This window comes from Carassius auratus, chromosome 8, assembly GCF_003368295.1.
Source record: "Carassius auratus strain Wakin chromosome 8, ASM336829v1, whole genome shotgun sequence".
NCBI lineage: Eukaryota > Metazoa > Chordata > Actinopteri > Cypriniformes > Cyprinidae > Carassius > Carassius auratus.
Window position 1 is genome coordinate 7441913 of NC_039250.1, and position 16760 is coordinate 7458672.

The window sequence follows — 16760 nt, forward strand, 5'->3', positions numbered from 1 at the left end:
AGTCACATTCTCCATGAAGACGAGGCATAGATCCCAGCTTTTCGCTTTGCACTCGATATATTAGATATTTCTAATCCTCGACGGCTCACGACATTCCACTTAAACGAATAAAAAGATACTGCCTTTTCCGTAAAACATTAATGAAATGTTTATTTAAAGCTGTAAGGAGGAATATAATGCTCGACGACTGGTCTCTCAAGCTTGAACTGCGTTTTGGAGGACTTGAATTGGGCTGTGTGACTGTGTGTTGCAACCAGGAAGCGAATCCACATAAAGACAACAACAAACGTTGGGCTGTGGGAAAGAATGGCTGCCAGCGAATCGTTCTGAAGAACTGTTTTTATCGGAATTCGAATTCTGACCGGGATTCCGATTCATTCGACAGCGCGCGCCGTCTGCTCGAGGGACACAGCGGTATCTAGAAGAGAGTGGCTCGCGCGAGCAAATTCGAAACGAAAAAGAAACAGAAAGTCAGAAGCTCGCGTCCATCTTGCGTTCTGCGTACAGTTCCGTTTGACATCGCTAGTAGTCGTAGTCCAACAATAAAAACGACGCAGTTCGTAGCAAATTATACGATGATTTATCTCTGAATGTCGATTCAGCGATTAAAATGGAAGTTGAATATGGTTATATATCGATAATGAGTAGAAACCAGTTGCATGAATTAACAAATATCCATAGTTGCTCTGACAAGGCCTCATTTACTCTTCCGGCCTTTAGGTGGCGCTATTCAGTTTTCTGAATTCCTGAACTCCACTCGTACGCCTAAAAGAACATTTAGTCCTGGACGAAATGTTCACTGAGCAAAACAAGGCTGATTTTGTCCTGGGGGTTGTTTCGTAAAACAAGTGTACGAAATGAGCCAGGCTTGTTTCAGTTAGTCTGACAACAGTTGATTTGGTTCAAAATAAATCAGACTAACTGAAATAAGCCTGGCTCATTTGGTAAACTTGTTTTGTGAAACGTGCCCCTGCTGTGCCTGCAGACCTTTGGTCAGGCAAAGCCAAAGAAGGTGTAATGCATATAGAAAATATTTAAGCCTAGTTTTGAAGGAATGCAGACAATACAGTTTAAACATATTACTTGTAAGTGGAACTAGACATATTAATATAGGATAATAAAAATGGGTAATTCTACAGAAATGTCCATTTTTGGTATGGCTTACATTAAAACTTAGACCACATTATTAAATTACCCTTTGACTTTATGAATACACATAAATGACAGCTTTATCCTTTTTTATATTTTTTGTGCCTTTATTTAAAAACTACGTGTACTACCATTTTTGTCTGTCACTGATGTTATCTTACTTTGGTTAAGATACTTAAGGTTTTAATAAAATATTATTTCTCAATTTTTTTCAGCACTTGTAGTCAGATACAGAAAAATAATGATAATGTAACAAATGAGGAGATTTTGTTTTATTTATTTTAATCAGGTTTGTTAAAAGTGCGAATGATGTTAGTTAATTTGCGCAACTATGTATTTGCTATAACAATGAAATATTTGCAAAAACAGTTATAAACCTGTAATGATGCCAAACCTTTTTAAATCTTAACTCTTGAGTGTAACAGAAATCAATGGATATAAACATGTCATATATGACACATTTTTATTTAGTGTGATAGAAAAATAAACATGGTAACACAAGTGGCACAGTGAATCTCGTATAAGGGTATTCTATAGGTCTTTGGACTTAACAAATGGTAGAAAAACCTGTTTTTGTTACCTCAAAATAAGCACTTAGCCCTCTGGCTGTGGGGACAAGCAGTTTTGTGGTGCTTGGAACTTCTTTATAATTAATTAAAAACAAATATTGCCATCTTAATGGCTCAAAGGTTTAACTGTTGAATTAACTGATTGTTTTATATTTTAAAATATAAACATTTTTAACCCTTAAGTGTTTTTCAAGTGTAAATTTGCGTAAAGGCTGGGGACAGAAAAAATTAACATTTCCATAGAGAATATAGCGGTGGCCACAAAATATTAGAACACTAGTATTTTCACCAGCTAAAAACAAGGTTTTAAGGCAGTTCTTTCTTTTGTTTTTAGTGTGTCTGTAGGTATAGCAGTTTATATTTCCAAACATTCATTTTGCCGTTAATTGTTAATATCATGAGATTTTTGTCTGACAGCATCCAGTGCTCCACACAGAGATCTGATCTCATCATCAAGCAGTCTGTTTGAATTGACATGAAGAACAGAACAAACTGAGACAGACTCAGTCCAGAAGAACTGTGGCAATGTCTCCAAGATACTTCAAGAAACCTATCTGCAAATACAGTGCAGTCAAATGTTTTAGGCATTTGTGTAAAAATGCTGTAAAATGAGGATCCTGTCAAAATAATGTCATAAATAGATTTTCTTTATTAATTAACTACTATTAACTAAATAAAAGGGGTTTTGCCCTAGGTGCACTTTCACATAGTTTTTCCGGTAGCTTTGCAGGAAGGTCTCTTGAAGCATCTTTCCATACAAATGTCCATTGTTTAGAACAATTATGTTAACATTTAAGTATCAAATATGATAAAACAGGCTTTGAAGAAATACATCTCTCAGTCACTGGATATGTTTGCCTTCAGAATGAAAACTAAAGAGGTCATTAAACTATGTATTTAAATTTGACACATTATTCGGAGGTATAGAATAATATTTATATGCTGAAGGAGTGGATGCCGAGTTGCCATATCCTTCATACTGATATTAATTATATTATTACATGATTTCTTGTTTGACTATTAATCAAGTTATGGCAAGAGTGAAATGTTTAACCTTATGTGCGCTTACGAGATATTAAAGAATCCCTGTTCTACCCTGTATTTCTTTTGCTCAAGATTAATGTCCACATATTATGTGTGTGTATCCAACCGTAATGATAAGACACTCGCCCATGCTAGAAAGCCTTGAATTTTAGATTAGTTTCTCTGTGTATGTGTGTTAGTATCTGTCTGTACAGGGAGAAGCTCAGACAGTCCCAGGACAAACGATCAACTGCCAGTGTCCAGCGTATCAGATATACGTCTTTGGAGAGTTTATCTAGGTTTTGGAACCAATCAGAATTTTGTTGACTTATGTATTGACGCAATTAGTATCCTCTGTCAGGGTATAACTGTGGTTGATTTTGAGTTGTATGGGGGGCGGCCTACGAACTCCGTCGAGAGTATTGAAGCTGACTTCTGCTGATGAAATTGCAAACTATTTTCTTCAAGTAAAATTATTATTAGTAATTGAACTCATCTCTGACTCCTGGTCTTCATTGCCAAATATCTGGTCCTTGGGTTTTAACTGTAAATTCCCCAACAATGCATTTTATGAAAGTAGTCTGAAATACCGTCTTATAAATCCTATTGATTGACTGTGCAATTGAAAGGGTGGTGTCCCTACAGTGGTTCAGGCTGTAGGATTGCCAAAGGACTAAAGAAACGTTATCAGCACAATGGTATATGAAACTGGACATTTCTAGTCTATTACCACCCACTGCCACTTATACCAACGACGGAAATAAGCACAGTTACAATAGGTAAAGATGTGGGAGAACTTTGCTATTAAGTGACTATATTGCATTGCAATAGGTAGCACTTCAAAATAATATAGAATCAAGACTAGTTAACACATAATTAATAATTGAAATGGTTTAATAACAAAATTTTGTTATGGTTTCATTTGAATTGGTTACAAAATAGATAGATATAGTTAATTGTATCCAACATGTTAAATATTACCTGAGACAGAAAGAGAGAGGGGGAGGTAGAGAGGGCAAGAGCCCGAGAAGAGAGCTCCAGCAAACGAAAGAGTCAGCAAAGAGAAAGAGTGAGCAGTAAGAGAGAGCAACTCTTCTTTTATCCCTTCCTTGACCATGTGACTGAAACCCAAATGTGAGACATTCAAACTGACCAATCAGCAGGCTACACCTCCCCCACTGTGCAAAAGGTGTGACAATTAGCAGACCCAGATCTAAACACATGGTGGCCTACAGGCCTTGATTGATATCAGCACTTCAATGCCTTCAGAAATGCCAAATGGGACTTTGTTACTCAAGATAGCTTGGGACAGGAAAATAGAAGTCTTTTTGATAATTTTTGACCCTATACTATCAATAATTTGGCCATACTTTCTGGCCATATAAATGTCAGCATTTGCATCAAATTGCTGTTTTTGCTCATTGTGGGCTAAAATTTTGTTTTTATTTATTATTATTATTTTAATAAGGTTAATTTAACTGTTAAATTGTATATTTTTATTGGTTTACTTGCACAAATAAATTAAAAAGGGTAATTGTGGTAATGTCATTATGAAGAAATTGATTCCATTCATCAAAGATTTTTATCTGTGAATCAAAACTTCACAAGTGCATATACATAAAATATTAAATGAGCACGTAAAATAAATAACAAATTCCACAGCCACACAAACATATCATCTATTAAAAAGAACAAAGCTTATCAGTAGAAAAATAAAACATATTGCAAATGGTTTGCAGTCTTTCCACTTTCCCAGAAAACAGATCGTTCTCTATTCGCCTCTAATCATATGTCACAATGAACTGTTTTCTGTTTAATATGAAAATGGTTTGATGAGTCCACTATCCATGGCTCTAGACAGACAGGCGCGGGCAGCATTAATAGCATCCTGCTTCTTGGGGTTGTCCTCTAGTTTTGCCATATGTCAGGATTTCCAGCAGTTCACATTCAATGAGCTTCTTGGCTAGTTGTTCATCAGCATCCAGCATATTAAACACTGTCACAAGACCTCTGTGCTGAATTTCAGGGTTGTCATGAATGCACAATCACTGTATGATCTCAAGCCACTGCCCAGTCTGTAGATAATAAAACATAATAACAGACATCATCTTTGGTATGAGTATCTGATAGCAACATTGGACCACATGTACCACAATACTTAGGAAAGTGGTAGATGACAGTTTGACAAATGATTCACATAGAACTGACTGCTGTTTATGATACATACTACTTTAGTGATCTTAACAGCCAGTTTCTTCAGTTTTTGATGGCTGCAACACATAAAAAGTTTCTGGGACAGAGGCAAGGTAAAAGGTTATAGAATATCCATGTTAAACTGATTTGAAACATTTCACAGTAAGCAGGTGAACTGGTAATATGTCCACGTATCATGTATAAAAGGTTATAAAAGGAGCATCTCAGTCTTTGCAAGCAAAGCTGGATCATGGCTCATCACTTGTGCCAAATTTCACAAGAGAAGTGTCAAACAAATCCCGTTTCGCATTGCAGAATTGCAAAGAATTTAGGTCTTTCGACAAGTACATAATATAGTGAAAAGAAAAATATTTTCTTTGTACATTTGTCAGTTAAACAAAAGTTAAAGAGAAGGAACAAATCACAGATTTATTGCATTTTACAAAATATCCAAAAGTTTTATTTGAATTTGATTCTGAATTTGAATCTTGCTTTCCATCTTTGCAGTGTGCGCTTGCTTACAGTTCCTCCTACAGTTTCACAAAGTTCTAGGAAGTCACTTCCTGTTTCAGTTTCTAACTGCAGTCCTTTAGCACATTTTGTTCTCATTTCTTGTTGATCTTGGTCTTAATGCATTTTGTTTTTGGATTTTTCTGCCTATTTTGTTTCTGAATTCTGCATTTCCTAAATTATTAGCTTTTAATATGTAATTTTGGGGTTTTAGATCAACTAAAGTGTTTTAAGATCATCACCAGATGACGGATGGGACATTTTCTATATACACTATAAGTTTGTCATTGAAGGCAGCCAGATTTGTAAGACCTAGTAAAGCTTCAAAGTTTTCTAGACCATCTCGTTCTGAGTTTAGCAAGGAAACCAATGGTCTCACAACTTCATATATCTGTTTTGGAAAGGAAAGATATATGGAAAATGAGGTATTTGATTTGTAAATGCTCAAAAAACATGCAAAATAAGATACTGTGTTGCAATTACTGTGCAATGTATACATATCTTTTAACATCTCACAAACTGACTTTTGTAGTGATAAACATGTAAAAGGTTATCTTACCCTCTCGCCAGGGAAGATGATTTCAGGGTTGGAGATGGCTGCTATCTTTGCCAGAGCATGGTTGGCCTTTATTTTTCCTTTGTCAGTTCCCTCGAGTGCTAATGGTATCAAAGCCTGTAGCACATAGTAGTGAAAAGTTTTAATTACAAAAGATTTACTGAAGTATCTACTGGGGCTGTGTTTGGTCCGTGGCCTTTTACCTTTCCTCCACCTTGAGCCACGATCTTTAATATTTTCTGCCAAGGCAAGAAACACTCTGTGTGGACAAAAATAGTAAGAGCATTAACTTCAGCAGCAAAAAATCATCAGCTCATATTAGATTTTAGAATGCTAGCTTTAGCATCAGGCTATAGATTTAAAAACAAAGCATGTAATAACAAAATAAATTACAATAAAAAAAGTTTAATCAATCAATCAATAAATAGTCTTTTATTAAATGTGATTTCTAAATGTCTTTTGAATTTCAATGCTTTCATTTGATGAAGTCAGTAATTCAGTGTAAAACAAGCTGTGTTTGCTGCCAACCCTAATCAGAACAGACTTTTGACCCATTTTTGAGTCTTACCGTGCTAGCATCTCTTTGGTCTGATCAGTCAGGATAGAATTATCTGATTTGACCATGACAGCGAGAGCTGATGTGACTCCAGCTTTCAAAAGCCTCTTCACTTGCCTTTCAATGAAGTCCTTCTTATCCTGAAGCACAAGATAAATGTTTTAAAATGAAGCTATATATTAACTCGTCCAGCATAGCATTTCAAGAAGTGACATCACAGACCTTATCTAAAACGAATTCTAATTCTTGTATACTAAGCATACATTAATTGAGAAACTACGTGGAGTATTTGTAGTTTTAAAGATTGATTAGCCACATCACAGGATTCTGTGTATGTTACCTTCGGGTGCTGCTCAGGGACGTGTTGTTTGGAGAACTTGGCCAGCTGCACCATCTCAGGGATGATCTCTTTCTTGTCCTAGCTGTTGGTGCAATTGACCAGGGTGCAGGCGACCGCATAGAGGATGGTCTTATCTTTTGACTAGAAGAGAACAATGATGTGTTACCATTTGTACATTTATATGTAAATCTCTATTAAGTAATATGGATTGAAAAAATCTGCACAATTGATCAGGTTAATTAAGTCTTTTTATCTTTTAACACACACCTTGGCAAGTTCAAACATGGCCCTTAGGGCTGCTTCATCCTCAACAAAATCATCTTTTACGTCAGCATCATTCGTAAGGTAAGCCAAACCTTCAACGGCCCATTTCCTTGTACGCACATCAAGTGTAGGGTTGCAGAGCCACCTGGAATAAACCAAATCTAGTTGAAATGCAATGCTGAACCACTGCCACTGTTGACAATGTAAATGTAGGTGGTCGTATGTTAATGAATTTTCCAGGAGCATTACTCCAGTCTTCAGTGTCACATCCTTCAAAAACCAATATACTTATTTCCTGCTCTAGAAGCATTTCATATTATTATCAATGCTGAAAACAACCACTTAAAACTGTAAAAAAAAAATGCATTTATTTGAAGTATAAATCTTTTGAAAATTACAAGTGTCTTTACTGTTGCTTTTTAGAGCCAAATACAAATCTCACTGACCCCAAACCTTTGAATGCTACTTTATGTTTGAACAGAGCTCATGCAAAATTATATTAAAATATCATATTAATCCTACAGATGAAGAATAGCTGGCATGCTCACTTTCTGCACTGCTTGTTTCTCAGTGGAGCCCTCAGCAAATTGTCTCATGCTGTAATCTCTCCTCCAGCGGACCCCAGTTTACACAGACCCTGAGAAAATAAATTAGATGTATCATGTTACATATGCAAAAATATAACAACTGCTCTTGTTCAATAACTAATGAACACAAAAAACACAGTTTGAATAGTGCGTAAAGTGTCTGCTCACCACAAGGGCTCTGATCTTGATCTTCTCATTTTTAGTTTTCTTGTACATGTCCTTCAACAGAGTTACTCCATTGCTGATGAAGAAGGAGGTCTTGCTGGTTTTGGTGGACGTGTGAATGAGGGCCTTCACTGCTACCAACTGGTCCACTTCTCGCTTAGATCCACACAGGGCCACCATCATCTCCATAACCCCCTGAAGACCCACAAGGACGTTGCCCACATCGAAAGGCCCCTGAAGAAGGCCTGACAGAGTATTGATTGCATGGATGTTTTTATCCATGTCGTTGGGGTCAAACTTGCCCCTTATAATGGTAACCAGCGACATTAATTATCAACTCCATATAGATGTTTATATTCAATCCTAATTTTTTGTAGTGAAAGTGGAACTTACTTAATATATTCATCACAGATATCTCTGAAGTTATCTCTCTCAGGGTAACAGCATATGAAATTTACCATTCATATGCAAAAAGCACATACTCCGTAAGTCCTTATAATCATGTTAAGATTTTATATTAGAACAAAGGCTATAAAAAACTGCTTTGGGTGCATTTTATGCAAATAATTATCCTCATACACACAGTTGCTCAGTTAGAATACTCCAAATACATTAAAGCCCATGCACAGCTATCCACTGTTATTATGACATTGATATATTTATGAACTAAAATGATTAATAACAAACCATGGTCAATGGTGGAAAGGCCTTTGGAGTTATCCGTGTTTTTCTTGTCTTTCTTGGCACATTCTTGGTCAGGAGGTTCAGAGCCTGGTCTCGGCCATGTTCAGATACCTTTTGTGCTCACGATCATTTCCAACAAGGCAAGTAGAATTTCCTTCAAGTCCTTACTGGAGTCTGCCAGTCATTGGACAAGAGCAATTTACAATTTATCTCAATTGCACTCAGTCGGGTCAATTATGACAATCTTCAGTAATATGTGCTCAGATATCCTCTCTTACCGAGTACAAGGGCCTCTTCTTTGCCGTAATTCTCTTGTCTCCTCCAGAAAGGGAGTCATAGACACACTGGAACAGGTTTGCAGTGGCCAGAACAATCTCTTCATTATCTATGCTGCACAGCTTTCTAATTCCCACCGTGTGGATGATGGCAGATGTCTTTAAAACCCAAACATATTATTAGCACAGATATTTTAAACAAATGGTCACAAATAAAGTGAAAAGAGGAAGTGCACCAAGACGACTGATGTTCCTTTAAGATCCCATGCAATTAAATGGGTGTTTTGTGGCCTTTTTTTCTTATTAGCTTACTACTTTCATCGCATTTGTTTCTGCAACTGGCAAAACAATTTTAGTATTTTTTTAAATTATATATATATATATATATATATATATATATATATATATATATATATAAGTGAGCATCTTTATATTATATTATATGATATTATATGTTTATTGATAATATTTAAATTTAGACAATATGTTGATTTAAGGATGTTTGTTTTTCTGCCAAAAACAAGAAAATGCATTTTTACCAATTATTTTTGTTTGGTAGCCTTTATTGTATCCATTATTATATTATTCATCTATATTATTTAATTTTTATTAATTATTGCACAAACCACCAAAATAATTTTATACAGTATCTTTGTCTTGTTTTTCAAGAAAATAAAATTCAATCATTTAAAAAAATAATAATAATAATAATACAGCATCTTAATAAGTGCATGAATTATTATATTATATTATATTATATTATATTATATTATATTATATTATATTATATTATATTATATTATATTTTTTTTTTCTGATAATGAATAACAAATTTATAAATTCAAAGAATATGTTGATTGAGGGATATATGTCTTAGTCACAAAAATAAGCATCAAATTTTATGATTTATGCTTTAAAAAAGGGGAAAACTGCAATATTGTGAGGATGTTTAAATGGAGGATTTTTTTTAGGGGGAAAAGGTAATAAAATTATTTTGGTAATGAAATCATTAAATTATTATTATATATATATTTTTTTGCAGTTTTACTTACCCTTGCTCTGTGGCCTGTGCACATTCCTGACAGGGTTTGGATGGCAGCCAGGATCATCTCAGGTTTGCCTGTCTCAATGAGTTGCACGAGTAAAGGCACACCGTTGTTCTGGAATATTCTCTCTGCATCCGCGTCCTCTCTGGCCAGTACAATCAGGTTGTTGGCAGCCTAGTGGACCCAACAAGCATTTTTGTTCAGGTTTACTGAGAAATATGTGACTGAGAATATGTGTTTTTACTGTTTTAAGCTAACAGTAAACAGCATAGGAAGTTGTTTTCTTGCTTTTACTTATCTGATTCATCTGAAAACAGAATGTCAAACATGTTCTGTACTCTGGAGTCGGTTGAGAAGGTTGTTTTCAGCTGTGGGGAACTCTATAGAAACTCAGATGTGCATGTGAACTCAAAAGCATCTTGAGAAAAACGATCATTACCTTCTGTTGGATCTCAGCTCTGAGGTTTTATATAGGCTTGTAATGTATAAATGATTCTTACCTTTTTCAGGAAACAGACTGATCTGTTCCTGTAGATGACTGCCAGTGCTTTCTTGTCTTTACAGGACTTAATGGATTTAGTAGCACTCGATGGCTTTGTCGATTTCTCCGGCCTGGAAGTGCTTGTTGCCCTCTTCCTTGAATAGAACTGGATCTGCGATTTCTCCCATCTAACAAAGAAAGTTACAGTTTAAAAGGTTACATATTGTTCACATGCAACTCTTTCCTGTATACAGTCAAATTCATTCAAGTGTTCCATTTCAACTTAGTTTGATTGAGCTTTCAGACAATATACTTGCACACAACATTAAAACAGCAGGATTAGCCTCTTAAAAAATACAGCAAATGACCAGAGCTGACCGATGGGAGGAGGTGTGGAGCTGTGACTCATCCTTTTAGAATGGAAGAACTCTCGAAGATAGTGGTAGAACTCGGGGAAGGTGTTACAATCATAACAAAACACCCTGCAGACTTCTGGGAGGTGCTGGTGAGTGACACTGTTGTGTCATGTTTATATTGGGTCGAGAGACACACTGATGCTAAAAGTGCTGTCAACACTACTGCTACTACAGCAACAACTACTAGCCTACTTATAATCACTACATTATATATGTTACATTATATAATATATATGTTGTTTATGCACAGTAATTAATTCGATTTTATATTATTTTTAAGTGTTAGTATTAATACCTATATATAAAATGTTTTGTGTTTTTAAAATAAAATACAAAATTTTTTACCCCAATGAGCTAAAAACACAAACCTCACAGACAGAAAAAGCTTTTACTTTTTGCCCGATATTTTCTGTACTGATCAAAAGTGACATTGAAAACATTTATAATATTTACAAAGGATTTCTATTTTAAATAAACCGTGTTATTTAAAAAAAAAATGTTTCTTGAGTACCAAATCTGCATATTAAAATGATTTCTAAAGGATCATGTGACACTGAAAACTGGACTAGTGGCCACTGAAAATTTAGCTTTGCCATCATCATTATTAATTACATTTTTTTAATTTATTCAAATAGAAAACTGTTTTTTTTTTAATTGTAATAATATGATGTTTCTGTATTTTTGATCAAGTGATTACAGCCTTGGTGAGCACAAAATACTTTTTTTCAAATATATTCAAAAATCTTACTAAACCCGAAATATTTGAATGTAAGTGCAGACTGTACATAACGCAATTGAATGGTAGCGAAATACATACAAATTTGCCAAAATAAAATGGACACTCGTTCACAAACAATGCATGTCGCTATAATCTCAAAACGGCCAAATACTGGTTCACATGAAATTCAGACCAACACAAAGTTCATTTATAATAATGATTTAATAAATTATGGCCTTAAAACAAATAAAATGTGCAATAATATTCAAAAGACGGTTCTGACATGGCATTTCAAATCAGAAGTGCACTAGCATCTAACATCAAGCAATCATTTGGACAGCTCTAGGAAAAGGATCTCCTGAGAGATTGTATATGCGTGTATGAAACTCACCCGTCCCCACTTGAAAGACTGACTGCATTTTAGCACATAAAATCATTCTGGCATCTGGATACACGTAAATAATGCACACTGCCAATGCAAATCCCACTCTTGATTATCAGGAGCTGATGTACCAGTGTAAATCTGAGCATGACTGACGTTACACAGTGAAAGACACTCCTACATTTACAGTTCATTTACAGAGATGTCTGAGAACATCTGTTGTTTCCTAGAAACTTTGTTGGCTTGGAAAGAAAACGTCAGGATTATTACTCCAGTGGGGAGAACTACGGTAACACACACTTGTATAATGTATGAAAATTGCACAAAGCTCGGTTCCATAGAGTTTGAATCGCCACGCAATGCATCACTAAAGACTAGATCCTTTAAGAGGTAAAGAAGATAGCCGTTATAAACCATCTTTGCATATCAAAGGAGCGTAATTATTGCATGTTTCCAAAACAATGAATGGCGTGATGTGACGTCTGTCTTCAGTCAGAGCCCAGAGCTGGCTGTAATGTAAGGGCTGCAAAAGCTGAATCAGCATCTGGTTACAGATGTCCATGAATCTGAACTCTTGTAGCCAGTTTCCCTCCAAACAGAGGAAATGTTTAGCACTGTGATCTGATGATTGTTGATGTTGTATTGGCGAATGTTTTCTTTGTTTGGCAGCAGGTGGCGCTCTCGGCACATGAGGATCTGGAGGACTGCAGAAGCAGGTGATGGGGAGGTCATGTCATTTTGGTCCTTACTGGAAAAGAGAGGAACAATATGATCAACGTTTATAGAAGTTGTAAATTATTAGTGGCAGTACTACTTTCATAATATACAGTACATTAAAAAGTATATTAAAGGCTTTTAATGTAATATAAATAATTACAGTATTGTTTTTTATACATTTATAATATTTTAACAGTAGGAGATTATTTTGTTTTATATTATTATTTTATGCTTATTATTTATTTTATATAATATATTACAAAGGTTTATCTTATTACTTTTTTCCTAATATATTTTTGCATTTTTATACATTATAGACATATTCTGATATGTCTAAATATTGATATTTTATTTAACATGTTATAAATGTTTTAATATTTATAATATCATATTAAATTCTAAATTGTATTATTTATATTACAAATGTTATTCTTTTATTTTTATTATTAAACCTTTTTAAATGATAAATTGTAAAACTGACTGACTAGCCTTAATCTGATATTTATAAATATTGATAAAAATCAGGGATAAGATTTGTCAGTCAAAACTACAAGTTATAATTTTATTATAAATTAAAATAAAAGAATAACATTTGTTATAGGTAAAAGGTTTGTATTTATAATAATAATAATAAACCTTTTTAATATAATATAAACAGTAACTTAGAATTAAATCTGTCATTCATACATGATATATCTAATATTTTATACATTACATTTATAATGTTAAGAATTAACATATAACATTAATATAAAAACCTTAAAAAAAAGAAAATGTATACATACATGTTCATTATTATATTGTATATATTTATAATTTATAAATATTTAATTCAATAATAAATTCAATAAAAACAATATATTCATATACTGTACATATGCACAAAATAGATTATAATTGGTCCTGAATGTTTATTGGTTAATATACAGAATATTACCTGCTATGCTGCAACTGACCAATTAGAATCTTCTATTCCAAAGAGCCACATAATAATAGATTTGTATTATTTTTGACAGTTTCATTGCAGATCCCAAACACCTTATGCAGGGTAGGCATCATATTTAATTCAATGGGAGTAAAAATAAGGCTGTGAGGGATTAAATAGCACAGTGGATATATAGTGTTCCTTGGTATTGATAATTAGGTCAATAAAACACTCATAAATCAAAAAACAGTGCAATCTATTGAACTCATTATACTTATGTTCCTCATATTTTAAAATGTTCAATATGACCCTGACTAAGATCCCTAGATCCTTAGAGATCGACTAACTGTCCTGCACAAACTCACAAAGTAGACATCCAGCACCGAGTCGTCATCTCTGTCTATGTCCATGGTGCTTTGCTCCGATGTCAGACAGATGCCGCTGTCCTCCAATGTAAATGTTGAGCAGGCACATCTGAAAGGAAACAACAGCAGCAGTGAATCAGAGGACAAATGAAGAGTCCTCAAAACATGACGGATGAATATTGAGCAAAGCCTGTGTGTCTGTGTGTGAGGGAGACCAGTACAGAGTGCTGTAAATTTCTCATCATTACTGTGACATGTTTCAGATGAGTGCTGGCCATCTAGATCCACTTTGGAATGTGCTTATGTTTTTATTGCCTGTAATAATCTCTTGAGTTATTGCTGCCATGGCAACCAGACCCTTGTTCACCTCATGAACATAAAGCACTTTGAGCATGTGACACTTTTCAGACGCTGAGGGTGTTCATTAACACAGGCTCACCCTGGACTTCATCAAACGCTTTGACTGCCTGAGGTCAGCGAGGTATATTTTTTAAAAGAAATCAATACTTTAATTCGAAAAGAACGCATTAAATTGATCAAAAGTGACAGTGAAGACTTGTTTTTTTGAAGTTGTTTTTTTAATTTCTTTGAATTTTCCACAAAAATATTAAGATGATGATAAAAAAATCAGAATGATATCTGATGGTTCATGTGTCATTGAAGACAAGGGTAATGCTGCTGAAAATTCAGCTTTGCATCACCGAAATAAATTTCATTTTAAAAAGCATTCAAACAGAAAACAATATTTTAAATTGTAAAAATATTTCACTTTTTATTACTGGTGTCTGTATTGTAAATCAAATAAATGCAGCCTTGGTGAGCAAAATGTAAACTTTTCCGAGATCAAACTTACCATTTGAAATGTGTACATCCCTAAAATGAAGTCTAAGCAATAGCAATAGTCTGCCTTAGGAACCACCTTTACTTAACCTATTATGTTAAGTCAACAAGATAGCATCAGACTCAGCTCTTTTATCTCAGTAATCATTGTTCAAGCTGAGGAGCACCGAATGCCCCTTTTCGTGGTATTGTGTGTCATAAAACAACACCACTATTTTATCCGTCCTTAGCAAGCAGGTGAAATATTTATGAGGTCTTTTCACAGGAATTCTTCTTAAAACAGGTGTGAGTCAAAGGTGAAGAGATCAGTGAAAACCAGACACAAAGAATCCAGCAGCAGAACAAGTGTAGCATGAAAGCAACTGGTCAGCTGCTCACGCTACAGCAGGATACAAGACATCGAGCTCAAGTGTCACACGGTCGCATTGTTTGGCTATATTCAACTGACTTTGTTAGTTAAAGGAATAGTTCACACAAAAATCGAATATTTGTCATCATTTACTCAACCCTCCTGTCATTCCTAAGCTTTCTTTAATGGAAAACAAAAGGATTTTGAAGTATCTGTTGCTCTTTTAAATGTAATAAGTAAATAAGTAAAGGAACAAACCTGAAACTCAAATCATATGACAAAAATTATGATTATTTAGCTTTCCTTGGTATGTATCTCTATGAGATAAGTTTTAATTTGTGAAGGAATGATTCTTTTGAACTTAACCGATTCCCTTTAAATTCACTCTGAATGATTTATTAATCAACTGAACTGATCTGGTTTGTCAATATTTACTCAACCCTCATGTCATTCCTAACCTATTTCACGTTCTTTCTTTGGAGAAACAAAAAGGTTTTGAACAATTTCAATTCACAAAACTGCTCTGAATGATCACTGTGGTTCAAAGAGGATAATTGGAGCATAACCACTTACATTTTGGTCTGTTCATCTCATAACATTTAAAATCATATGATGCACAAGTCATATGGTTATTTTTACGATACTTTTATGGTGCTATAACCCCCTTCTGAAGCCTGAAAGCCTCAGTCCATTTTCATTATGACTAAGTGGCTAAAAGAAAAAATGATCCATTTGTGTTCCATGGAAAGAAGTCAAATGTGTTTGTTAAATGATGACTGAATTTTCATATTTTAGTTGAACTGCCCCATTCAGTATCTCTGTGGTTTTAAGAGAAGTGGAGATGTGAGGAGGTAAGAGGTGTGTGTTGGGTTGATGGGTCTGAAGCTTTGTGAGATGTGAAGTGTCACCTTTCGTTCGATCTGGCCTCCCGGTACCCATCGGTGACATAAATAGAGGGTGGGGAGAGGGTGTGGCTCAAGGAAGAGGCTTCATAGGGGTAAGGAGTCTGAGGGACCAGGTCAGGACGGTTATAGGACCAGTACACTGTGGGATGAGCAGACAAAACATCATACGAGGTAACTGGGAGGAACAATAAAGTACAGTACATGACAAAGTAACTAAACTAACATTTAAATGTGTGGAGTCTACAAAATATTATTGTTTTTGTAAGAAGTATTATTTGAAACAGCAAAAAATGTAAAATATTATTGCAATGTAAAATAACCATTCAACCATGTCAACGCTGAATTTTCAGCATCATTACTCCAGTCTCGTGTGATCCTTCAGAAATCATTCTAGCATGCTGATGTGCTGCTCAAGAAGATTTACAGTTGTGCTGAATATTTTTTTTTTTTTTTTTCAGGATTATTTGATGAATAAAGTTCAAAAGAATAGCATTTATTTAAAACATAAATAATTTGGGTAAAACTTTAGTATGGGGTCCAATTCACACTGATAACTAGCTGCTTATTAGCATGTCTATAATTAACATATTGGCTGTTTATTAGTGCTTATAAAGTACATATAATGCATGACTTCCATAATCCTACCCAGTTTCCTAAACTTAAGAACTACCTTATAAACTATAAGTAAGCATCAAATAAGGAGTTAATTGAGGCAAAAGTTATAGTTAATAGTTAGTTAATAGTG

The 16760-nt window shown here is 34.6% G+C and overlaps 1 protein-coding gene and 1 pseudogene across 1 annotated transcript in view; both read right to left on the minus strand.

Moving 5' to 3' along the window:
• Nucleotides 1-5653: 5653 nt before the first annotated feature.
• Nucleotides 5654-11951, minus strand: LOC113107927 (protein unc-45 homolog B-like; annotated as a pseudogene).
• LOC113107154 (phosphatidylinositol 4-phosphate 5-kinase type-1 beta-like) overlaps nucleotides 11736-16760 on the minus strand; it is a 38599-nt gene continuing 33574 nt past the window's right edge. Inside the window, exons 13-15 of the mRNA XM_026269445.1 lie at nucleotides 16019-16154; nucleotides 13922-14030; nucleotides 11736-12662 (exon numbers count right to left, since the gene is read on the minus strand). Coding sequence (XP_026125230.1) covers nucleotides 12660-12662; nucleotides 13922-14030; nucleotides 16019-16154 — 248 coding nt within the window. The 3' untranslated portion in view covers nucleotides 11736-12659. The remainder of the gene's footprint in view (nucleotides 12663-13921; nucleotides 14031-16018; nucleotides 16155-16760) is intronic.